General features: G+C 38.4%; 1 protein-coding gene across 3 annotated transcripts; it reads right to left on the bottom strand.

Moving 5' to 3' along the window:
- On the bottom strand, positions 1–23,733 carry LOC148773141 (RNA-binding motif protein, X chromosome-like). Of its 3 annotated transcripts, XM_088834443.1 has the most exons (9): positions 23,628–23,733; positions 23,056–23,162; positions 20,919–21,087; positions 4,841–4,987; positions 2,873–2,984; positions 2,824–2,834; positions 1,578–1,710; positions 1,412–1,500; positions 1–658 (listed from the first exon to the last, which is right to left on the bottom strand). In XM_088834443.1, the coding sequence occupies exons 1-9, from the start codon at positions 23,731–23,733 to the stop codon at positions 354–356; spliced, it is 1,179 nt and encodes a 392-aa protein (XP_088690569.1). In that variant the 3' UTR covers positions 1–353. The 3 variants fall into 3 exon arrangements, with proteins under 3 accessions (XP_088690569.1, XP_088690567.1, XP_088690568.1); XM_088834441.1 differs by lacking the exon at positions 2,824–2,834 and having other exon boundaries at positions 1,578–1,703; positions 4,835–4,987; XM_088834442.1 differs by lacking the exon at positions 2,824–2,834 and having other exon boundaries at positions 1,578–1,703.
- Positions 23,734–25,025: the final 1,292 nt, after the last annotated feature.

Below are 25,025 nucleotides of genomic sequence, written 5' to 3'. Positions count from 1 at the left end.
TTAAGCAAACAGCACAATTCACCTTCTAAACAAGAAACAAGTGTTTTTATGCTCGTTTAACCCACCAGTAAAATAAACAATAACACTTTACAAAACATACTCAGAAAATTTAGACATTAAATTTAAAAATTTTAACTTCTATCTTTCAACCAGCAGTAACAAGTATGAAATTACTTTGAATAACTCTATTTTTCAACTTATCTGAATAATTCTATTTTTCAATTTATCTGAAAATTCATGGAGGTGAAAGTTTACAGCTCTTCCCTCCAAAACCAACGGTTTTCTTCAGCAATACTCAAGTACCAGTTAAAACAGAAACTCACAAAAAATTTTCCCATGCCAAGAAAACATTTTTAGTACCTGTTTCTGCCTACTCTTTCAGATCGGCTCCCCCCATGACCTCCCCTGGAAGCCTCACAACCTGAGCTACTGTATGACTCACGAGGAGGAGGGTACACCCTATCCTTGGAGGATGGAAACCCTTGTTCTTGTCTTCCGCCACGGTCACGACCACTTAAGTAGGTATCACTTCGGCTGCTTGAGTAACTTTTCCGACTTCCTCCATATCTGTCTCTTTTACTGCTATAATCATCATAGCGACTGCTTCTGCCGTAACTCAGAGGTGGACCTCTTCCTGATGGAGCACCACGGGAGCCCCCTGTGAAATCAGTAATTGATAAAATTATAAAACTTTTCCCGTTACTTCTATAACATGACTGTAAAGTACTAAATCTTTGAAAGGATAGCCTTTATCTGCCTCTGTGGTGAAGATATGAATTAGCAGCAGTGGTGAAGGGGCTTTCACATTTATTTAAAAGAGCAGTACTTTTTAGTTCCAGTAGTTGAGAAGGCAATGGCAACCCACTCCAGTACTCTTGCTTGGAAAATCCCATGGGTGGCGGAGCCTGGTAGGCTGCAGTCCATGGGGTCACTAAGAGTCGGGCACATCTGAGCGACTTCACTTTCATGCACTGGAGAAGGAAATGGCAACCCACTCCAGTGTTCTTGCCTGGAGAATCCCAGGGACCGGGAAGACTGGTGGGCTGCTGTCTATGGAGTTGCACAGAGTCGGACACGACTGAAGTGACTTAGCAGGAGTTTAAATGTTAATTTTTTGGAAAAGACTAAAATTTTGAACTTCATAATGTTCCTATGCTTCATACTCTCAACAGCACTTTTGCTTTTAAAAATGTTACAATAATTTTTGTGATTAAAAAATGTGAGCTGCCAAATTATCCTTCATATCATTTGAAATGACAGATCAAAAATAATTCAAAGACCTTCAAACCAATCAATTAGGTAGAAATTACATTTTATTTTCTGAGAAAATAGAAGTAAACTTGAGTAAATGATGTAGATCTAGCATGTCAATTCTAATTTTGTCATTTGTAAGCTGTAACTGTACTCTTACCATAACTCTTGTATGAATCCCTGTAGGAGCCTCCACTTCGATGTTCAGAATAATCTCTATCACGGTTTCCACCATAGCCATCACGATCACTACATTTAAGAGAATTAATGTTATAATTAACCATTTCCATAAGTTATTCGATTAAAAACAGAATTGTTTATAGTACCTATGTCCTCTAGAGGAATAATCATCTCGAGAACTTGAATGGCCATAATCACAGTATGCATAGTCTCTAGACGGTGGAGCATAATCCTCGGTGTCTCGCGAACTTGAATAATCTCTGCCTGAGAAACTTAAAACAAACAAACAAAATTAAATGATAAGAATTCAGAAAGAAAGTTTTAAATGTGCAAAGGACTTCAATATACTTTTCCTCAAGGAAGATATATAATTATGAACAAGAATATAAAACACTGCTTAACATAATTGTATTTTAGGGAAATACAGTTTCTCAATCCGAATGAGATATCTACTCTGCACCTAGCAGACAGGCTATATATATAGAGAGATATTTTTTAATATAAAATATAAAACATCAAGTGTTTGTGAACATGCAGAGAAACTGAAATCCTGTGTGTGCATGGTAGAAGTATAAAGCTGTGTCAGACTCTTAGAGACCTTGTGGACTGTAGCCCACCAGGCCCCTCTATTGATGGGACTTTCCAAGCAAGAATTTGCAGTAAGTTGCTGTTTTCTCATCCAGGCAATCTTCCCCACTTTGGGACTGAACCTGAGTCTCTTGCATTGGCAACAGTGCAGTTATGGAGATGAACGGTTCCTTAAAATACTGAAGTTACTGTACGACCCAGGAATTCCAATTCAGAGTTTACACCAAGAATTGAAAACAGGCACTCCAATGTTTGTACACATTAACTACAAAGATGGATAAACAAACCATGTTAACTATACATACAATGGTGTTAACCCCCACTCAAAAACTGAAGTACTGACTCATGCTTCAGCAAGGATTATCTTTGAAAACACTCACACTAATGGAAAAGCCACATATTAAAGGTTACATATTGTTAGGGCTTCCCCGGTGGCTCAGGTGGTAAAGAATCCGAGTGCAATGTGGACGACCAGGGTTCAATCCCTCAGGAAGATCCTCTGCAGAAGGGAATGGCTACCCACTACAGTATTCTGGCCTGGAGAATTCCATGGATAGCGGAGCCTGGCAGGCTACAGTGAACGTATGATATATTCAGGATTAGGTAAATTTACAGACACATGATATAGGTGGGTGTTTACTAGGGATACAGGAGGATAAAAAGTGGGAGCAACTGCTTATGGATTTTGTTTTGGGGTGATTAACTATTTTGGAACTGAACAGAGAGAGTGGTTGTAGAATTCTGAGTATTTTAAATGCTACTGAATTGTTCACTTTTAAAATTTTGTTAGATAAATTTTACCTCAACAAAATGAACTATGACTTAAAAATGCATGTATTTTATTTTTCTTTACCTCTCTTTAGTAGCACAACCATTATCTCTTGGTGACACACAGTTATCTCTCCGAGAAGACATTGGCTCCCTATGAGGACCTCCTCTGTAATTTTCTCTCTGCAATACTGGACCTTTAATTTTAAAATGCTTACATAAGTATCTCAGAATTGAGAGTAATAGTTCAAAGAAAAAAAAAATCAAAAGACTGGTATCTTTCCTCTCTCCAAAACAATTTTAAAAAACTACTTATAAAATCCCATTAATGCACATTTAGTTTGCTTTATACATGTAATTCCTGAACACTTTATTTTCTGACATCATCTGCTCCCTGTACATTTTGCATAATCCTTAAATTACAAGTAATAGAATCTCTCAAAACTTGAGTAAAATCTAATTAATTTTTGAAAACTATTATCACATATTCAATCACAAAGTAGCTGATTCTCTCCTAATGGTGATACATTTAACATAAACCGCAACCTGAATTACTGACCTTTCTAAACAATAGTGCTTTTGAGTTCAACTACTTATTAGTTATAAAGGGTGCACTTGAAAAATGCTGCCTCTTCCAAAACAGGAAACTAATTCCCATAAATAATGTTCACTTCTTGTGGTAATTCTTACTAATTCCTGGTGGTCAGACTTCTCTTGTTTTGTTTGCTTACTGGGCTAATAGTCTAATGAAACTTTAGTTTTCTCAACTTCTTTACTATTTTGAAATCAATACCATATTACACATGGCTTCAATAATAGTCTATACATAAAATGAAAATTTGATAGTGATTCAAAGTTTTTAACTATACCAGGAGTCAAACAACAAAGTAAAAATATGTCAAGAATCCAAACTAAAGTTAATATGGCAAATTTCAGTTAATGTTTATAATTACATGAATCAGGTAACCAATATAACAGAGCTAAACGATTCTACATTCCAAAATGCTAACTCATAGGATATTAGTTTTCATAAAAATACTTGACCTTGAAACTACATGAAAACTCCTACTAAGCAGCAAATGTTAGCAACTTAAAAAAAAAAAATTCTGAGGAATTCTCTAGCAAGCTTCAGTTCAGTTCAGTCGCTCAGTCGTGTCCGACTCTCCGCGACCCCATGAATCACAGCACGCCAGGCCTCCCTGTCCATCTCCAACTCCTAGAGTTCACTCAAACTCATGTCCATCAAGTTGGTGATGCCATCCAGCCATCTCATTCTCTGTTGTCCCCATCTCCTCCCACTCCCAATCCCTCCCAGCATCAGATTCTTTTCCAGTGAGTCAACTCGTCGCATGAGGTGGCCAAAGTATTGCAGTTTCAGCTTTAGTATCAGTCCTTCCAATGAACACCCAGGATTGATCTCCTCCAGAATGGACTGCTTGGATCTCCTTGCAGTCCAAGGGACTCTCAAGAGTCTTCTCCAGCACCACACTTCAAAAGCATCAATTCTTCGGCCATCGGCTTTCTTCACAGTCCAACTCTCACATCCATACAGGACCATGGGAAAAACCATAGCCCTGACTAGACGGACCCTGGTTGGCAAAGTAATGTCTCTGCTTTTTAATATGCTATCTAGGCTGGTCATAACTTTCCTTCCAAGGAGTAAGCGTCTTTTAATTTCCTGGCTGCAATCAGAATCTGCAGTGAGTTTGGAGCCCCCCAAAATAAAGTCTGACACTGTTTCCACTGTTTCCCCATCTATTTCCCATGAAGTGATGGGACCAGATGCCATGATCTTCGTTTTCTGAATGTTGAGCTTCAAGCCAACCTTTTCACTCTCCTCTTTCACTTTTAGATTTAAAGGAAATGTCTTCCCCACTTCTATGTTTATCACCTACTACACATCTAAAATTAGATGCTAAATAATTATTTTCCAGCTGTGAATCAACAAATAAACTAGTGATCAGTAAACATGTGCATCTTAAAGTTAAGCATTCATTTTAAAATTGCTCACTTTTACTAAGAAACAACAGTCCCTATATTATATAGCGTTTACCTTGTCCTTTCATTCCACTACTGTTTCGCCCTTGAGCAGAAGGAGCAGATCTTTTAGGAGAAGGACTTTCACATCTTGAGGATGGTCCTCTTTTAGGTGGATAAGTTTCTCTTGAAGAGCTCATATTGCGACTATATCCATTATCACCTGTATTTCAGTGAAATCTTTTAAGTAGAATAAACATTAAGTTTCGCTTACTGTTTATAGATATTTACTAAAGAACTACCATTGCCTTCAGCATTCGTATTTGCCTAAACCAATAAAACTAATTCCTCAAATGATACATCAGTTAGTACAATTCAGTTTGAAAAATTTACAAAATGAGTCAAGAACCACTGCTGTGATAGTAGTCTGAAGAGAATAAAGGAGGTGGAGAAAAACCAGGATAAAATAAATTTTTAAACACACTTGGAGGAAAATGATAATAATTCATACTATTCTGGTATCAAAAAAGCTTTTTAAAAAAGTAACACAATAGGGCGGCGGTCCTAAGACAGCGAAGGAACAGAAGAGGGAGACCACTTCCTCCACAAATTCATCAAAAGAGCATTTGAACGCTGAGTAAATTCCACAAAACAACTTATGAATGCCAGCAGAGGACATCAGGCACCCAGAAAATCAGCCCATTGTCTTCGAAAGGATATACAAAAGAGGTAAGGATGGAGATCTGTCCCAGAAAGGGAGTCTAAAAAAAGAAAGAAGGTTCCAAACACCAGGAAACATTCTCACTGGCGAGTCTGTGGCAAGCCTTGGAAACTCAGAGGGCAACATAACTGGGAGGAAAAATAAATAAATAATTAAAACCCACAGATTACATGCCCAATGGTAACTCCCAGTGAAGAAGCAGCACAGACGCCCATATCCGCCACTAGCAAGTGGGGGCTTGGCAGGGAGATGCGGGCTGCATTGCTTAGAGTAAGGACCGGACCTGAAGGCCCCGAGGGCAATCTGAGGGAGCTAACTTGAGATAGCAAAGCAGACTGTGGGATAGATACCCTGCAAAAAGGCAAAAAGCCCAAACCTAAGACACCGCCAGACCTGCTCACAGAACAAAGGACTGAGCAACTTAGCCAGCTGCGGATGGCCCATCCCCCGCCAAGACAGGCAGGAGAGGGCAAGCAGAGCTGTTTAAGGGGGCAATCAAGGCCCCACAGAGGCATCATCTACCAAACTGCAAGCAGGCTTCGATGATAACCAAGTTTTCTTGGGATTCTGGACGGTTGACAACAGCCTGAGAGGGTACGCCAGTTGTATACCCAGAAAACCGAGAAGCAGGGCCCGGGGAGGTGATAAGTCACAGCGACTGCGCTAGCCAAACACCTGGCCACCTGAGCTGCTCGGACTGGGGAAGGGCCCAATACGCAGGCCCAACCAAGTCTGCGCCTTTGAGGAGTACTACCTGAACCTGAGCGGCTTTGACCTGGGAAGTGCATGCTACACAGGGCCTGCCTCAGACAGTTCCTGGCAGAGCAACCTAGAGCTTGAGCAGTATAGAGAGGGAAAGTACACACGCTGTGAGCGGGGGCAAAGCCAGTGTGGCCGAGACACTGCGAGCACTCCCCACAAATGCCAGTGATATCTGTTTGCAGACTTCCTCCTTCCCCACAGCACGACTGAACGTGAGCCTAAAAAAGTGTCCACCACCGCCCCCTTGTGTCACGGCAGAAGCTAGACACTGAAGAGACCAGCAAACAGAAGAAGCTAAAACAGAGGGAATGGCTTTGGAAGTGACAGATGGAGAAGTCTTGAGGCTACTGCAAGAATAAGACTGAAAACCAGAGGTAGGAGGCTTAAGTCCAAATCCTGAGAACAGCAGAGAACTCCTGACCCCATGGAACATTAAGCGATAGGAGCTCATCAAACACCTCTATACCTAAACTGAAACCAAGCACTACCCAAGGTTCAACAAGTTCCAGAGCAAGCACACAAAGTTCCAGAGCACAGCACACAAATTCTCCAGCCACACAGGAACATAGCCCTTAGCCTCAATATAGAGGCTGCCCAAAGTCACTCCAAATGCACTGATATCTCATAACTCATTACTGGACACTTCATTGCACTCCGGAGAGAAGATATTAAGCCCCACCCACCAGAACACCGGAACAAGCTTCCCTAACCAGAAAACCTTGACAAGCCACACCGTGCAATCCCACCCACAGAGAGGAAACTTCATAATAAAGAGAACTCCACAAACAGACAGAAGACGGAAAGGCCACCCCACCCACAGCAATATAAGCAAGATGAAGCGTCAGAGAAATACCCAGAAAGTAAAGGAACAGGATAAATGCCCACCAACACAAACAAAAGAGAAAGAGACAGGAATCTACCTGATAAAGAATTCTAAATGATAGTGAAAGTGATCCAAAATCTTGAAAACAAAATGGAGTTACAGATAATTAGCCTGGAGACAAGGATCGAGAAGATGCAAGAAAGGTTTAACAAGGACCTAGAAGAAATAAATAAGAGTCAATATATCATGAATAACACAATAAATGAGACCAAAACACTCTGGAGGGTATCAACAGTAGAATAAGGGAGGCAGAAGATAGGATAAGTGAGCTAGAAGACAGAATGGCAGAAATAAATGAAACAGAGAGGAAAAAAAGTAAAACGAATTAAAACAAACGAGGACAATCTCAGAGACCTCTGGGACAATGTCAAATGCACCAAGATTCGAATCACAGGAGTACCAGAAGAAGAAGACAAAAAGACAGACCTGAGAAAATACTTGAGATAATAGTTGAAAACTCCCCTAAAATGGGGAAGGAAATAATCACCCAAGTCCAAGAAACCCAAAGAGTCCCAAACAGGATAAACCCAAGGTGAAACACCCCAAGACACATATTTTTCAAATTAACAAAGATCAAACACAAAGAACAAATATTAAAAGCAGCAAGGGAAAAACAACAAATAACACACAAGGGGATTCCCATAAGGATAACAGCTGATCTTTCAAGAGAAACTCTTCAGGCCAGGACGGAATGGCAGGGCATACTGAATGTGTTGAAAGAAAATAACTTACAGCCCGGATTACCGTACCCAGCAGGGATCTCATTCAAATATGAAGGAGAAATCAAAAGCCTTACAGACAAGCAAAAGCTGAGAGAATTCATCACCATCAAACCAGCTCTCCAACAAATGCTAAAGGACCTTCTCTAGACAGAACACAGAAAGAGTGTACAAACTCGAACCCAAAACAATAAAGTAAATGGCAACGGGATCATAGGTATCAATAATTCCCCTAAATGTCAATGGGTTGAATGCCCCAACTAAAAGACAAAGACTGGCTGAATGGATACAAAAACAAGACCCCTATAACCCCTATATATGTTGTCTACAAGAGACCCACCTCGAAACGAGGGACACATACAGATGGAAAGTGAAGGGGTGGAAAAAGATACTCCTCGCAGAGACCAAAACAAAGCAGGAGTAGCAATACTCATATCAGATAAAATACACTTTAAAACAAAGGCTGTGAAAAGAGGAAAAGAAGGACACTATGTAATTATCAAAGGATCAATCCAAGAAGACATAACAATTATAAATATATATGCACCCAACATAGGAGCACTGCAATGTGTAAGATAATGCTAGCAATTGAGAGGGGAAATTAACAATAACACAATAAGAGTGGGAAACTTTAATACCCCACTCATACCTATGGATAGATCAACTAAACAGAAAATTAACAAGGGAACACAAACGTTAAATGATACATCAGACCAGTTAGACCTAATTGATACCTATAGGATATTTAACCCCCAAACAATCGATTTCACCTTTTCCTCAAGTGCACACGGAACCTTCTCCAGGATAGATCATATCCTGGGTCATAAATCTAGCCTTGGTAAATTCAAAATAATTGAAATCATTCCAACCATCTTTTCTGACCACCATGCAGTAACATTAGCTCTCAGTTACAGGAGAAAATCTATTAAAAATGCCAACACATGGAGGCTGAAGAACACGCTGCTGAGTAACCAACAAATCGCAGAAGAAATCAAAATATGCACAGAAACGAATGAAAATGAAAACATGACAACCCCAAACCTCTCGGACACTGTAAAAGCAGTGCTAAAGGGAAGGTTCATAGCAATACTGGCATACCTCAAGAAACAAGAAAAAAGTCAGCTAAATAACGTAACTCTACACCTAGAGTAATGAGACAAGGAAGAAATTAACAACCTCAGGCTGAGTAGAAGGAAAGAAATCTTAAAACTCAGGGCAGAAATAAATGCAAAAGAGACCAAAGCAAAAAACAACAAAGTCAAAAGCTGTTTTTTTTTTTTTTTTGGAGAGGGTAAATAAAGTTGACAGACCATTAGCCAGACTCATCAAGAAACAAAGGGAGAAAATCCAAATCAATAAAGTTAGAAATGAAAATGGAGAGATCACAACAGAGAACCCAGGAATACAAAGGACCATACGAGACTACTATCAGCAATTACAGGCCAATAAATGGACAACTTGGAAGAAATGGACACATTCTTAGAAAAGTACAACTTTCCAAAACTGAACCAGGAAGAAATAGAAAATCTTTAACAGACCCATCACAAGCACAGAAATGGAAACTGTAATCAGAAATCTTCCAGCAAACAAAAGCCCAGGACCAGACGGCTTCACAGATGAATTCTACCAAAATTTTAGAGAAGAGCTAAGGAAGGTTATGACCAACCTGGATAGTGTATTAAAAAGCAGAGACATTACTTTGCCAATAAAGGTACGCCTAGTCAAGGCTATGGTTTTTCCCGTGGTCATGTATGGATGCGAGAGTTGGACTGTGAAGAAAGCTGAGCGCCAAAGAATTGATGCTTTTGAACTGTGGTGCTGGAGAAGACTCTTGAGAGTCCCTTGGACTGCAAGGAGAGCCAACCAGTCCATTCTAAAGGAGATCAATCCTGGGTGTTCATTGGAAGGACTGATGCTAAAGCTGAAACTCCAATACTCTGGCCACCTCATGCGAGACTTGACTCACTGGAAAAGAGTCTGATGCTGGGAGGGATTGGGGGGGGGGAGGAGATGGGGACGACAGAGAATGAGATGGCTGGATGGCATCACCGACTCGGTGGACATGAGTTTGAGTGAACTCTGGGAGTTGGTGAAGGACAGGGAGGCCTGGCGTACTGTGATTCATGGGGTCGCAAAGAGTCGGACACGACTGAGTGACTGAACTGAACTGAACGCCTCTCCTGCTCAAACTCTTCCAGAAAACTGCAGACGAATGTAAACTTCCAAACTCCTTCTATGAGGCTACCATCACCATAATACCAAAACCTGAAAAAGATACCTCAAAAAAAGAAAACTATAGGTCAATATCACTGATGAACATAGATATAAAAATCCTTAACAAAATTCTAACAATCAGAATCCAACAACACATTAAAAAGATCATACATCATGACCAAGTCGGCTTTATCCCAGGGATGCACGTATTCTTCAGTATCCGCAAATCAATCAATGTAATACACCACATGAACAAACTGAAAAATAAAAACTGTATGATTATCTCAATAGATGCAGAGAAAACCTTTGACAAAATTCAACATCCATTTATCATACAAACCCTCCAGAAGGTGGGAATAGAAGGAACATTCCTCCACATAATAAAAGCTATATATGACAAACCCACAGCAAACATTATCCTCAATGGTGAACACTTGAAAGCATCTCCCCTAAAGTCAGGAACAAGACAAGGGTGGCCACTCTTACCATTACTATTCAACATAGTTTTGGAAGTTTTGGCCACAGCAATCAGAGCAGAAAAAGACATCAAAGCATTCCAGATTGGAAAAGAATTAAAACTCTCACTGTTTGCAGATGACATGATCCTCTACACAAGAAACCCTAAAGACTCTACCAGAAAACTACTAGAGCTAATCAATGAATATAGTAAAGTTTCAGGATATAAAATCAACACACGGAAATCCCTTGCATTCCTATACACTAATAATGAGAAAATAGAAAAAGAAATTAAGAAAACAATTCCATTCACCGTTCCAACGAAAAGCATAAAATCCTTAGGAATATACCTACCAAAAAACCCAAAAGGCCTATATATACAAAACTATAAAACGCTGGTGAAAGAAATCAAACAGGATACTAATAGATGGAGAAAATACCGTGTTGGTGGATTGGAAGAATCAATACTGTGAAAATGACTATACTGCCCAAAGTTATCTACAGAGTCAGTGCAATCCTTATCAAGCTACCAATGTTATTTTTCACAGAGCTAGAACAAATAATTTTACAATTTGTATGGAAGTACAAAAACATCGAACAGCCAAAGCAATCTTGAGAAAGAAGAAAGGGGGGAATCAATCCACCGGACTTTAGGCTGTACTACAAAGCCACAGGCATCAAGACAGTATGGTACTGGCATAAAGACAGAAATATAGAGCCATGGAACAAAATAGAGAGCCCAGAGATAAATCCACACACCGATGGACACCTCATCTTTGACAAAGGAGGCAAGGATATTCAATGGAGAAAAGACAATCTCTGTAACAAGTGGTCCTGGGAAAACTGGTCATCCCCTTGTAAAAGAATGAAACTAGAACACTCCCTAACATCATATACAAAAATAAACTCAAAGTGGGTTAAAGACCTAAGGGGAAGACCAGAAACTATAAACTCCTAGAGGAGAACGTAGGCAAAACACTCTCTGACATAAATCACAGCAGGATCCTCCATGAACCACCTCACAGAATATTGGAAATAAAAGCAAAAATAAACTAAGAGGACCTAATTAAAATTAAAACCTTCTGCACAGCAAAGGAAACGATGAGCAAGGTGAAAATACAGCTTTCAGAATGCGAGAAAATAATAGCAAATGAAGCAACAGACAAATAATTAATCTCCAAAATATACAAGCAACACCTGTAGCTCAAATCCAGAAAAAATAAACGACCCAATCAAAAAATGGGCCAAAGAACTAAACAGACATTTCTCCAAAGAAGACAAACAGAAGGCTAACAAACATATGAAAAGATGCTCAATGTCACTTCTAATCAGAGAACTGAAAATCAAAACCACAATGAGGTGCCATTTCACCCCGGTCAGAATGGCTGCTTTCCAAAATTCTACAAGCAAAAAAGCTGGAGAGGATGTGGAGAAAAGGGAACCCTCCTGCACTGTTGATGCGAATGCAAACTAGTGCAGCCACTATGGAGAAAAGTGGGGGAGATTCCTTAAAAATCTGGAAATAGACCTGCCATACGACCCACCAATCTGACTCCTGGGCATACACACCGAGGAAACAAGAATTGGAAGAAACAAATGTACTCCAATGTTCAATGCAGCACTGTTTTTAACAGCCAGGACATGGAGGCAACCTAGATGTCTATCTGCAGACAAATGGATAATAACGCTGTGGTACATATACACAATGCCGTATTACTCAGCAATTAAAAGAATACATTTTAACCAATTCTAATAAGGTGGATTAAACTGGAGCCTATTATACAGAGTGAACTGAGCCAGAAATAAAAACACCAACACGGTATACTAACACAAATATATGGAATTGAGAAAGATGGAAACAATAACATGGTATGCGACACAAAAGAGACACAGGCGTATAGAACAGTCTTATGGACTCTGTGGGAGAGGGTGAGGGAGGGATGATTTGGGAGAATGGCAATGAAACATGTATATCATCATATGTGAAATGCATCGCCAGTCCAGCTTCGATCCATGATACAGGATGCTCGGGGCTGATGCACTGGGATGACTCTGAGGAATGATATGGGGAGGGAGGTGGGAGGGGAGTTCAAGATGGGAAACACATGTACAACCGGTGGATTCATGTCAGTGTATGGCAAAACCAATATAGTATTGGAAAGTAATTAGCCTCTTAATTAAAACTGTTTATAAAAGATAAAAAAAGGATACATTTGAATCAATTCTAATGAGGTGGATGAAAATGGAGCTATTATACAGAGTGAAGTAAGCCAGAAAGAAAAAAAAACCAATGCAGTATACGAACACAAATATATAGAATTTAGAAACATGGTAACGATAACCCTGTATGCGAGACACCAAAAGAAACACAGATATATAGAACAGTCTTTTGGACTCTGTGGGTGAGGGAGAGGGTGCGATGATTTGGGAGAATGGCATTAAAACATGTATATAATCATATGGGAAATGAGTCACCAGTCCAGGTTCAATGCATTATACAGGATGCTCGGGGCTGCTGCTCTGAGATCACCCAGATGAATGATGTGGGGAGGGAGGTGGAAGCAGGGTTCATGATAGGGAACACATGTACACCCGGGGAAGATTCATGGCAATGTAAGGCAAAACCAATACAATATTGTAAAGCAATTCAGGTAAAGCAATTAGCGTGCAATTAAAATTAAATACATACATACATACATATATATATAAAGAATACATTTGAATCAGTTCTAATGAGGTGGATGAAACTGGAGCCTATTATACAGAGTGAAGTAAGCCAGAAAGACTAACACCAATACAGTATACAACACATATATTGGAATTCAAAATGATGGTAATGAGAACCCTGTATTCGAGGCAGCAAAAGAGAAACAGAGATGTAGAACAGTCTTATGAAGTCTGTGGGAGAAGCCAAGGGTTGCATGATTTGGAGAATGGCATTGAGACATGTATGTTATGATATGGGAAAAGAATCGCCAGTCCAAGTTCGATCCATGACACAGGATGCTCGGGGCTGGTGCACTGGGACGACCCCGAGGAATGATATGAGGAGGGAGGTGTGAGGGGATTTCAAGATGGGGACACATGTACAACCGGGTGGATTCGTGGCAGTGTATGGAAAAACCAATATAGAGTATTGGAAACTAATTAGCCTCTAATTAAAATTTTTTATAAATGATAAAACATGAATACTTTTGAATCAGTTTTAATAAGGTGGATGAAACCTAAGCCTACTATACAGAGTGAAGTAAGCTAGAAAGAAAAACCAACACAGTATACTAACACATTTATATGGAATTTAGAAAGATGGTAACAATATCCCTTTATGTGAGACAGCAATAGAGACACAGATATAGAGAACAGTCTTATGGACTCAGAGGGAGAGACAAGCAAGGGATGATTTAGGAGAATGGCACTGAAACAAGTATGCCGACATACGTGAAATGAATCATCAGTCAGGTCTGATACATGATACAGGATGCTCGGGGCTGGTGCACTGGGATGACTCAGAGGGATGGTATGGGGAGGGAGGTCGGAGGAGGGTTCAAGATGGGGAACACATGTACACCCAGGGCCGATTCATGTCAATGTATGGGAAAACGAATTCAATATTGTAAAGTATCAGCTTATAATTTAAATTTTAAAAAAGAATATATTTGAATCATTTCTAATGAGGCGGATGAAACTGGAGTCTATTATACAGATTAAAGTAAGCCTGAAATGAAAACACCAATACAATATACTAACACACACATATGGAAATTAGTAAGATGGGAACGATTACCCTGTATGTGAGACAGAAAAAGAGACACAGATATATACAACAGTCTATGGACTCTATGGGAGAGAACGAGGATGGGATACTTAAGAGAATGGCTCTGAAACATGTATATTATCACATGGGAAATGAATCGTCAGTAGAGGTTCGATGCATCACACAGAATGCTCGGGACTGGTGCACTGGGTTGACCCAGATGGATGATATGGGGAGGGAAGTTCGGCAGGGGGCGGGGGATTCAAGATGTGGAACACCTGTGCACTCGGGGCAGAATCATGTCAATGTACAGCAACACCAATAAAATATTGTGAAGTAATTCGCCTCCAATAAAAATATTTTTTTAGAAAAAGTATACATTTGCATTAGTGGAGAAGGAAAGGGTAGCCCACTCCAGTATTCTTGCCTGGAGAATCCCATGGACGGAGAAGCCTGGTAGGCTACAGTCCACGGGTCGTAAAAGCTTTGGACACGACTGAGTGACTGAACGGAACGGACGGAATGAGGTGGTTGAAACTGAAGCTTATTATACAGTGAGAAGTAAGCCAGAAAGAAAAACACCAATACGGTATACTAACACATTTATACGGAATTTATAAAGATGGTAATGATGACCCTGTATGCGAGTCAGCAAGAGTCACAGATATATAGAACAGTCTTATGGAATCTGTGGGAGAAGTCACGGGTGGGATGATTTGGGAGAACGGCACAGAAACATGTATATTATCATATGTGAAACGAATTGCCAGTCCAGGTTCGATGAATGATACAAGATGCTCGGGACTGGTGCACTGGGAAAACCCAGAGGAATGATACTGCGAAGAGGGAGGGGGTTCAAGATGGGGAACACATGTACACTGGGGCATATTCATGTCAATGTATGGCAAAACCACTACAATATTGTAAAATAAATAGCCTCCAGTTAAAATTTAGAAAATGACTACACTGAAACAGTTCTAATGAGGTGGTTGAAACTGGAGCCAATTATACAGTGTGAAGTAAGCCAGAAAGAAAAACACCAATATAGTTTACTAATCATATATATGGAATTGAGAAAGATGGTAACGATACCCTATATGTAAGACAACAAAAGAGACTCAGATATATACAACAGTTTTATGGAATCTGAGGAAGAGGGCAAGGGAGGGATGATTTGGGAGAATGGCATTGAAACATGTATATTATCACAGGTGAAATGAATCTCCTCCACTCAGGTTTGATGCATGATACAGATTCCTCAGGGCTGGTGCACTGGGATGATTCAAAGGGATATTATCAGGAGGGAGATGGGTTCAAGATGGGAAATACAGGTACACCCAGGGCAGATTCATGGCAAAGTATGGCAAAACCAATACAATATTGTAAAGTAATCAGCCTCCAATTAAAATTTTTAAAAAGATTAAAAAAAAAGAATACATTTAAATCACTTCTACTGAGGTGGATGAAACTTCAGCATATTTTACACAGTGAATTAAGCCAGAAAGAAATACACCAAAACAGTACACTAACACATATATATGGAATTTAGAAAGATGGTAACCATAACCCTGTATGCGAGACAGTAAAAGAGACACAGATGTATAGAAGACTCTTATGGACTCTGAAGGAAGGGCAAATTTGGGATGATTTGGGAGAATGGCATTGAAACATGTACATTATCATATGTGAAATAAATCCCCAGCCCAGGTTTGATGAATGAAACAGGATGCCCGGGGCTATTGCACTGCGATGACCCCAAGGGATGATATGGGGAGGGAGGTCGGAGGTGGGTTCAAGATGGGGAACACATGTACATCCGGGGCGGATTCATGTCAATGTATGACAAATACAACACAATATTGTAGACTAATTAGCCTCCAATTAAAATTTTTCAGAAAGGATTAAAAAAAGTAACACATTTGAATCAGTTCTAATGAGGTGGACGAAACTGGAACCTATTATACATAGTGACGTAAGCCAGAAAGAAATACACCGATACAGTATATTAAAGCATATATATGGAATTTAGAAAGATAGTAACAATAACCCTGTCTGCGTGACATCAAAAGAGATACAGATATCTGTTACTGCTACAACAGTCTTATGGACTCTGTGGGAGAGGGAAATGGTGGGGTGATTTGGAAGAATGGCATAGAAACATGTATATTATCATATGTGAAACGAACTGCCAGTCCAGGTTCGAAACATCTTATAGGAAACTCGGGGTTGGTGCTCTGGAATGACCCAGAGGAATGATATGGGGAGCGAGGCGGGAGGGGGATTCAAGATGGGGAATGCATGTTCAGCCAGGGCAGATTCATGTCAAAGTATGGCAAAACAAATACAATATTTTAATTAGCTTCTAAGTAAAGTTTTTTTTTTTTTTTTTAAGAAAAAAAAAGAGAATACATTTGAATCAGTCTAAATGAGGTGGATGAAACTGGGGCCTATTATACAGAGGGAAGTAACCCAGAAAGAAAAACACCAATACAGTATACTAACACACATCTATGGAAATTTAGAAAGATGGTAAAAACAGCCCTGTATGCGTGACATCAAAAGAGACACAGATATATACAACAATCTTATGGACTCAGTGGGTGAGGGAGAGGGTGGGATGATTTCACAGAATGGTATTGAAACATGTATATTATCATATGAGAAACGAATAGCTAGTCCAGGTTCGATGCATGATACAGGATGCTTGGGGCTGGTCCTCTGGGATGACCCAGAGGAATGACATGTGGATGGAAGTGGGAGAGGGGTTTAAGATGGGATACACAAGTACACCCAGGGAAGATTCATGGCAATGTAAGGCAAAACCAATACAATATTTTAAATAATTAGCCTCCAATTAAAATTAAATATAAATATATATATATATATAAATATATATAACATTGAATCAGTTCTAATGAGGTGGATGAAACTGGAGCCTATTATACAGAGTGAAGTAAGCCAGAAGGAAAAACACCAACACAGTTTACTAACACATTTATATGGAATTTAAAAAAGATAGTAACAATATCCCTTTATGCGAGATAGCAAAAGAAACACATATATAGAACAGTCTTATGGACTCTGTGGGAGAGGGCGAAGTTGGGATGATATGGATGGATGGCACTGAAACATGTATATTATCATATGTGAAATGAATTTCCAGTCCAGGTTCGAGGCATGAAACAGGATTCTCTGGGCTGGGGCACAGGGATGACCCAGAGGGATGATATAAGGATGGAGGAGGGAGGGTGTGTTCAAGATCGGGAAGACATGTATGTCTGGAGCAGATTCATATCAGTGAAAGGCAAAACCAATACAATATTGTAAATTAGCCTTCAATTAAATTGTTTTAAAAAATAAAAAAAAAGAAGCAATTTGAAACTGTTCTAAAGATGTTGATGAATATGGAGCCTATTATACAGAGTGAAGTAAGCCAGAATGTAAAACACCAATACAGTATACTAACACATATATATGAAATTTAGAAAGATTTTAATGAAACTCTTGTATGCGAGACAGCAAAAGAGACACAGATATATAGAACAATCTTATGGACTCTGTAGGAAACGGCAAGGGGGGATGATGTAGGAGAATGGCATTGAAACATGTATATTAATATATGTGAAAATGAATCGGCCATCCAGGTTCAATGCATGGTACAGGATGCCTGGGACAGGTGCTCTGGGATAACCCAGAGGGATGATATGGGGACAGAGGTGGAAGGGGTTTCAAGATGGGGAACTTATGTACACCCGGGACAGATGCATGTCAACATATGGCAAAACATATACAATATTCAAAAGTCATTAGCCTCCAGTTAAAACAATATATATATAAGAATACATTTGCATCAGTTCTAATGAGGTGGATGAAACTGAAGCCTATTCCACAGAGTGAAGTAAGCCAGAAAGAAAAACACCAATACAGTATACTAGTCCATATATATGGAATTTAGAAAGATAGTAACAATAATCCTGTATGTGAGACAGCAAAAGAGACACAGATATACAGAACAGTTTTATGGACTCTGAGGGAGAGGGAGAGGGTGGGATGACTTGGGAGAATGGCATTAAAACATGTGTATTATCATATGTGATATGAATCTCCAGTCCAGGTTCGATGCATGATACGGGATGCTCGGAGCTTATGCACTGGGATGACCCAGAGGAATGATATAGGTTGGAGATGGGAGAGGGGTTCAAGTTGGGAAAGACATGAACACCCAGGGCAGATGCATGTCAATGTATAGCAAAACCAATACAATATAGTAAAATAATTAGCCTCCAAATAAAATTTTTTAAAAATATTAAAAAAGGGAAAAAAATTACAATTGAATCAGTTCTATGAGGCGGATGAAACTGGAGCCTGTTATACAGAGTGAAGTAAGCCAGAAAGACTAACACCAATACAGTATACAACACATATATATGGAATGTAGAAAGATGGTAACAATAACCCTGTATACGAGACAGCAAAAGAGACACAGATATATACACCAGTTACGGACCCCGTGGGTGAGGGTGGGATACTTGGGAGAACGGCACTGAAACATGTATATCATCATAGGTGAAACTAATCGGCAGTCTAGGTTCCATGCATGATACAGGATATTCGGGGCTGGTGCACTGGGATGCTCCAGAGGAATGATATGCGTAGGGAAGTGGGACGGGGATTCAAGATGGGGAACACATGTACACCACGGTAGCTTCATGTCAATGTATGGCAAAACCAAAACAATAGTGTAATTGGCCTCCAATTAAAATTAACATAATAAAAAAAGAATGCATCTGAATCAGTTCTAATCGGTGGATGAAACTGGAGCCTATTATACAGAGTGAAGTAAGCCAGAAAGAAAAACACCAATACAGGATACTAACACATACATAGGGAATTTAGAAAGACAATAACGATAACCCTGTGTGTGAGACAGCAATAGAGACACAGGGCTGGTTGGGATGAATTGGGAGATTGGCACTGAAACATGTATATTATCATATGTAAAATGAATTGCCAGTCTAGGTTCGATGCAAGATACAGGAAGCTCGGGGTTGGTGCTCTGGGATGACCCAGAGGAATGATATGGGGAGGGATGTGGGAGGGGCATTCAAGATTGGGAACACATGTACTCCCAGGGTGGATTCATGCCAAGTATGGGACAACCAATACAATAATGTAAATTAAAAAAAAAAAAAAAACATGTCACAAAGCTATTTGTACCTCATAGAGAAAGAGAGAATATTTTACATGAAATATACATTGATTTGAATCTATCCAAATATTAAGTCCCAATGTTGCACAAGTGAAACTAATCCATTCTTTTAAATAAACTATACTTCAAATAAATAAAATGTAACAATAATTAAGTCAAAACAATAAAAATATGCACCTAAAAATACAAACAACACCTTTTATAGGAAAATATGCAACTTTTCAAACAACCATGGATACATATATAATTCGATAAAAAACAAAAAATCCTGCTTATAACTGAATTCACACAGATCAATTCTGTTTTGTTCAAGCATAACCTTTAGTGTTAATTTTGAGTAAAAGGCTATGTTCTGTTCAAGTTTAACAGACGTTAAAAATGCATGGTATGCAATGAAAAATTATCTTTTTATCTAACTAGAAAAATGTTGACAGATATATTCCAATTACACTTGGCAGAGTATAAGCTAGTAAACTTTTCCCCTCATCTCTTGAGAAAACAACAGAACTGTGTGATCTTATAATGAACACACGCTGTAACTGAACTTAAGATTTTCTAAAAATGGCACATCTGGTTGTCAAAACCAGAAGTGAAATTTTTTAAAGATTTGCTACTGTTAGTAGAAGAGACAAAGTTCGTTAAATATATGGAAGTTTATGAATGGAAAGTGACTCCCTTCTTCTGTCTTACCAAGTAAAAACTTCTTTGAAAATCTCATATTACCATTTTCAATAACTCACTGTTTTCTAACACACACAAACATGTAAATATACATGTTTTGTATGTAAATATACATACAAAACAGATGCTTTTACATCTGCATCAAAGACAACTTTTCCAAAATGCAAATTATACTATAACAGAACCCAGGAACAAAAGCACCATGTCAAAATGACAGTGGATATTTGCATAGATTTGTCTGCACATTTATGCTCAAGACAAACACTATAAGGTCAGTCCAAAAATATGGAATTTTCACCCCTGAACTGTGGTTATCTGTTATGTAATCTTGAAAATTATCCAGTACTTTTTACAATACAGTAGGACTACTCTGAAAGTATATCAACGTAGTTTTAATTCTTTAAATAAAGTTATTTGCTGTAAGCTGGAAAATTCTAATGTATGATCAACAGAAATGAATTCTGTAGAAAAACTCTTAAAGAGGCATCAATAACAATGGTTAAAAAAAACTTAACAAAATTTAAGTGATTTCCCTGTAAGACGATAAACATTTTTTGCACATACGTAATTTTAAAACTACGACAATTCTTTACAACTTAGAAATAATTTTGATTATCAAGAATGGTAATTTCTCACCTAATATATTCTTATCGATTATTCTGCTCATTACCAATGCAATAAAAATTAAGGTTTACTAGATGTTCAAACTTAACAGGTTTTCAGTGCTATGGCATCCTTATATTTTAATACATTACCAAAGTGTCCTCCTTGAGACACACGCCCTCTTGCTCCTCCTCCTTTTTCACATCTCAGATTTTTCGGATGGCCCCTTTTTCTTGCAGGAGTTTGAGATCTCAGTTTACCACCACTTTCAAATGATGGCTTATTGGCTTGTTCTACTTTAATTGTTTTTCCATCCAAAAACTAAAAGATTAAGTACAGCATCACTAATGTTACATAAAATTTAACTTATTGTTGTAATGAGTTAAATCAGTATTTTTTCCCCAAAAGCAAACATTTTTTTCCTGAAATGACTGTGTCCTTCCTCATGATGAACATGACTTAATTGGCAATTGCCTTTCGTAAGTCATCCACCACAAAGCATATGCATTTATTATCAGAATTTCCTGAAAGGTTCTCTGGTATTAAAAGATGTGTATCTCTCCATTACCATGAAAAAGCACACATTTTTATTTTCTGTAACGTGCTTCATTTTAGTAATTTTTCCATTTAAAATTTGTTTCCCAAGGGTATGTAAAAGCATGCATATTACTTACAGTATTTACTCAAAATTATTGTTCCTATCATAATTACATTTTAGCATTTGTTCTATTAGACACAAACATAAAGAAAATTTCTCAATATAAGTGCTGCTCTGTATTTACTCTAGTTCTATTAATTTTCTTCCTTTTTCTTTTTTAAAACTAGGGTCCTTATTTGGTCTTTAACATTTCTTGCCTTATACAACTGTTTTATTTTGTGTTCCCAAATAGTTACCGTAATGCTACTTCATATTTTTCAGAAATGCTTAAACTTAATTGATCTTCCAATATCTGCCTTAATCTTTTACAGAGACCAAAGGGAGTTTTGAAAACCCAGCAGGAATCATACTATATAGACTCTTGTTATTTCATATTATTTTTGGAAAATAATTTTAAATCCTAAATTCCTACCAGGACTTCTGGCTGAAATGGGCTCTAGCTCAATATAATCAGCCTCAAAAGCCATGTTTTCCCATCTTAGGTCTTATTTTCTATTTTTTGGTTCAAAATATTTTCCACAAATTCATGCACTGCCTCCTTCCCAACGCAGGATTTAGCTTACATTCCTAGATATACCTAAAAATAGTATCCAAAACCCAATAAGCTCTACCAAAATTACTACTTCATTTTCCTTAACATTTCTGCATGTGAAATTAATGTTTCCTCTCGTACATCTTTTCCCTTCACCCTAGAATACCAGTGCTCAAGAAAATAAATACTTTGTCTCATCCATAACCATTAGTCAGCTACTAAATACAATCAATGCCTTACAATATAACACCTATTGAATAAAGAATAATTCAAGTGTAATTTCAGATTACATGTTCCTGTGGCTAGACAACTAGAACAAATTAAAAAACAGCAATTAGTTACCATCAAGTAGTCTCAAGGAAACTTTATCTCTGTGACCCAAAGCTGGGTCAAACTTAACTTTTAGGTATTACCATATCTGAAAAATGAAAGTACAAGGGTCAGCTTGTGCCACATGCCTGAAATATACTAGAACCATAACTATAGATAATAGGGAATTAATGTAGTCACACTAAGGGAATGTAGAAGTTTTAGAGATAATTTAACAATTAACAGGATATCATGAGTACAAAAGCCCATGACCCACAATACAAAATGGGGGAAATAGACTTTTTTATTTAATATAACAATCCACAGAGGGGGAAATCCTGGAGCAAACACAGTGCTCTGTAACTAGCTAAAGAAGTGGGATGCTTATGGCTGATTCATGCTGATAGACTGCAAGAAACCAACACAATATTGTAAAGCAATTCTCCAATGTTTAAAAACAGTTCTGCCTCTAAGGGACAAATTTTTATTCGTAACACTGTAACAGTGAAGACTGACTTAAATAGAAAATGCCAAGACTTAAAACACAGAATGGAATACCGGTAGAGTGCTGAAGGTTAAAACCTATTTGTGTTTACACTTGAATGCTAATAGAAGACAGATTTAATCTATTTTGTTACTGCTGGGTATTAACTTCAATCTCTTCCCAACCAGAGAATCCAGTGTTTATGTGACAAAAGGAGAGTGAAGCCTTACAGAGCATTATACTATTGTAACAATAAAGAAATCTATAAAGAGTACTAGATGAAGAACATTCATTATTAAGACTTACCTTTCCATTCATTCCTTTGGCAGCATCCTTTGCATCTGCCGGGCTCTCAAAAGTAATGAAAGCAAAGCCTCTCGACTTGTTTGTGTTCCGATCCCTTATCAAGAGAACTGTAATATACATAAATCTTTTTAATTTAAAATGTCACATAAAACTGAACTTTATTGTTTTCAAAATAATCACTCCTTTGACGCTTTCTCATAAGACCCCTTTAACATACTTGAATGTTATCAATAGAGTAGAAACTTTTGAAAGTTACTTAAAAGCAACAAAAATCTATATATTATTTTATATATGATATAAAAACACCACACAATTTGATTTTTATGTATAACTTCTAGTATTTTAAAAACTAACAGTAAATAATCTCAAGAATTCTACAATTACCATATCTTATTCTATTTCATGTCCCAGGACCATTAGTACATTTTAAAAGCACTCTTTTCTTCCCTTTTCAGTAAGAGGAGACCCTTTCACTGACTGCCAAGTGCTTAATCAATTAAAAAAAAAAATCTCAAACTACTCAAAGTATACATATGCTTTAACGACTTAATGTATATTGATTCTACAGTTACCTTCCATAATGTGACCGTATTTCCCAAAATCCGCTTCAAGAGACTTCTCCGTTGTTTCAGCACTGAGGCCTCCTATGAAGAGTTTTCCAGGCCTATCTGCTTCCATCGTTTTACTGTTAGGTGGCAAAAAATATGCCAAAAAACTAATTATGAGCCAAAATGTTCAAGTGTCATTTAAAAAAAAAAACTTAACTTTAAAAAATGTTTACTAAGAAGACAAGGAAACTTGTAACGCAAAAAGGAAAACAAGCGCTGAACTAACGAATGACGTTTTTTACAGATGACAAAAGCCTGGAAGTTTAAATTACATTAGACGGCTGCTGTAAATCTCTTTTGAGCTGCATTATTTAAAGGTTTCACTCATTAAAACCTAAATACTGTATCTAAGTTTTATAACATGTGCATAAAATATACTAAACAGATTTTCAAATTTCCTCCATTTTCTCACGTTTATATTCATTACCCTACAAATAATCTTTAAAATACACTTACATTCAAAAACTTCTGCAATGCTAAGTCATAAAAGCCACAAAAGAATAAAATACTTTGTTGAGGGAAATTTAACCTGTGGGCTTTTGTGGTAGAGTAAGAATCATGGCGCCAAACTGAATAATGTTAACTTTTACGAACATTAAAATTTGACCGTTTTTGTTAAAATAATCAACAGTTCGACATTTGAAAACTTTAAAGTCATGTAAGTAAAATGGTTAGGTATATTGGTTAAGTTTTCCAACTACTGTCACTATCTCGGAGAAAAACTGTTTAAAGAAGTGCACGTGAAACCAAACGGAGCCTCGGCTGTTACATCGCGATGCACAATTTGCACACCCAAGGCAAGGGAGAAAACCTAAGTTATACACCAAAGCAATATCCCACGACTAGCAGCCGGAAGCCGAGAGAGAAAAGCTGGATTACGCACCAAAGCAACAGGCCCCACAACTAGCAGCCCCAAGCCAAGGGAGAAAAGCCGGTTTGCACACTGAAGCAACAGTCTAGCGCACTAGCCGCCCCAAGCCAACGTGGGTGGGGAGGTGCGGGGGTGGACCGAATTACACACCAGTGCAACATTCAGCCCGGAGAAGGAAATGGCAACCCACTCCATTGTTCTTGCCTGGAGAATCTCAGGGATGGCAGAGTCTGGTGGGCTGCCGTCTATGGGTCGTTCAGAGTCAGACATGACTGAAGCGACTTAGCAGCAGCAGCAGCAGCCCCAAGCAGAGGGAGAAAAGCCGCGTTACCCACCAAAGCCGCATTCCGCACAACGACCAGCCCCAAGCCAATGTAAAAAAGCCGAATTACACACCAGAGCAACCTTCTGCACGATTAGCAGACCCCAGCGAAGAGAAAAAACACGTATTACACACCGAAGAGGCAATTCGCCCAACAGGCCCAAGGCAA

The sequence above is a fragment of the Moschus berezovskii genome, chromosome Y (genome assembly GCF_049115385.1).
Source record: "Moschus berezovskii isolate FMDL1 chromosome Y, NW_MosBer_1.0, whole genome shotgun sequence".
Lineage (NCBI taxonomy): Eukaryota > Metazoa > Chordata > Mammalia > Artiodactyla > Moschidae > Moschus > Moschus berezovskii.
Note: the sequence above shows the minus strand (reverse complement) of the source record. Positions and strands in the feature narration are given on the sequence as shown.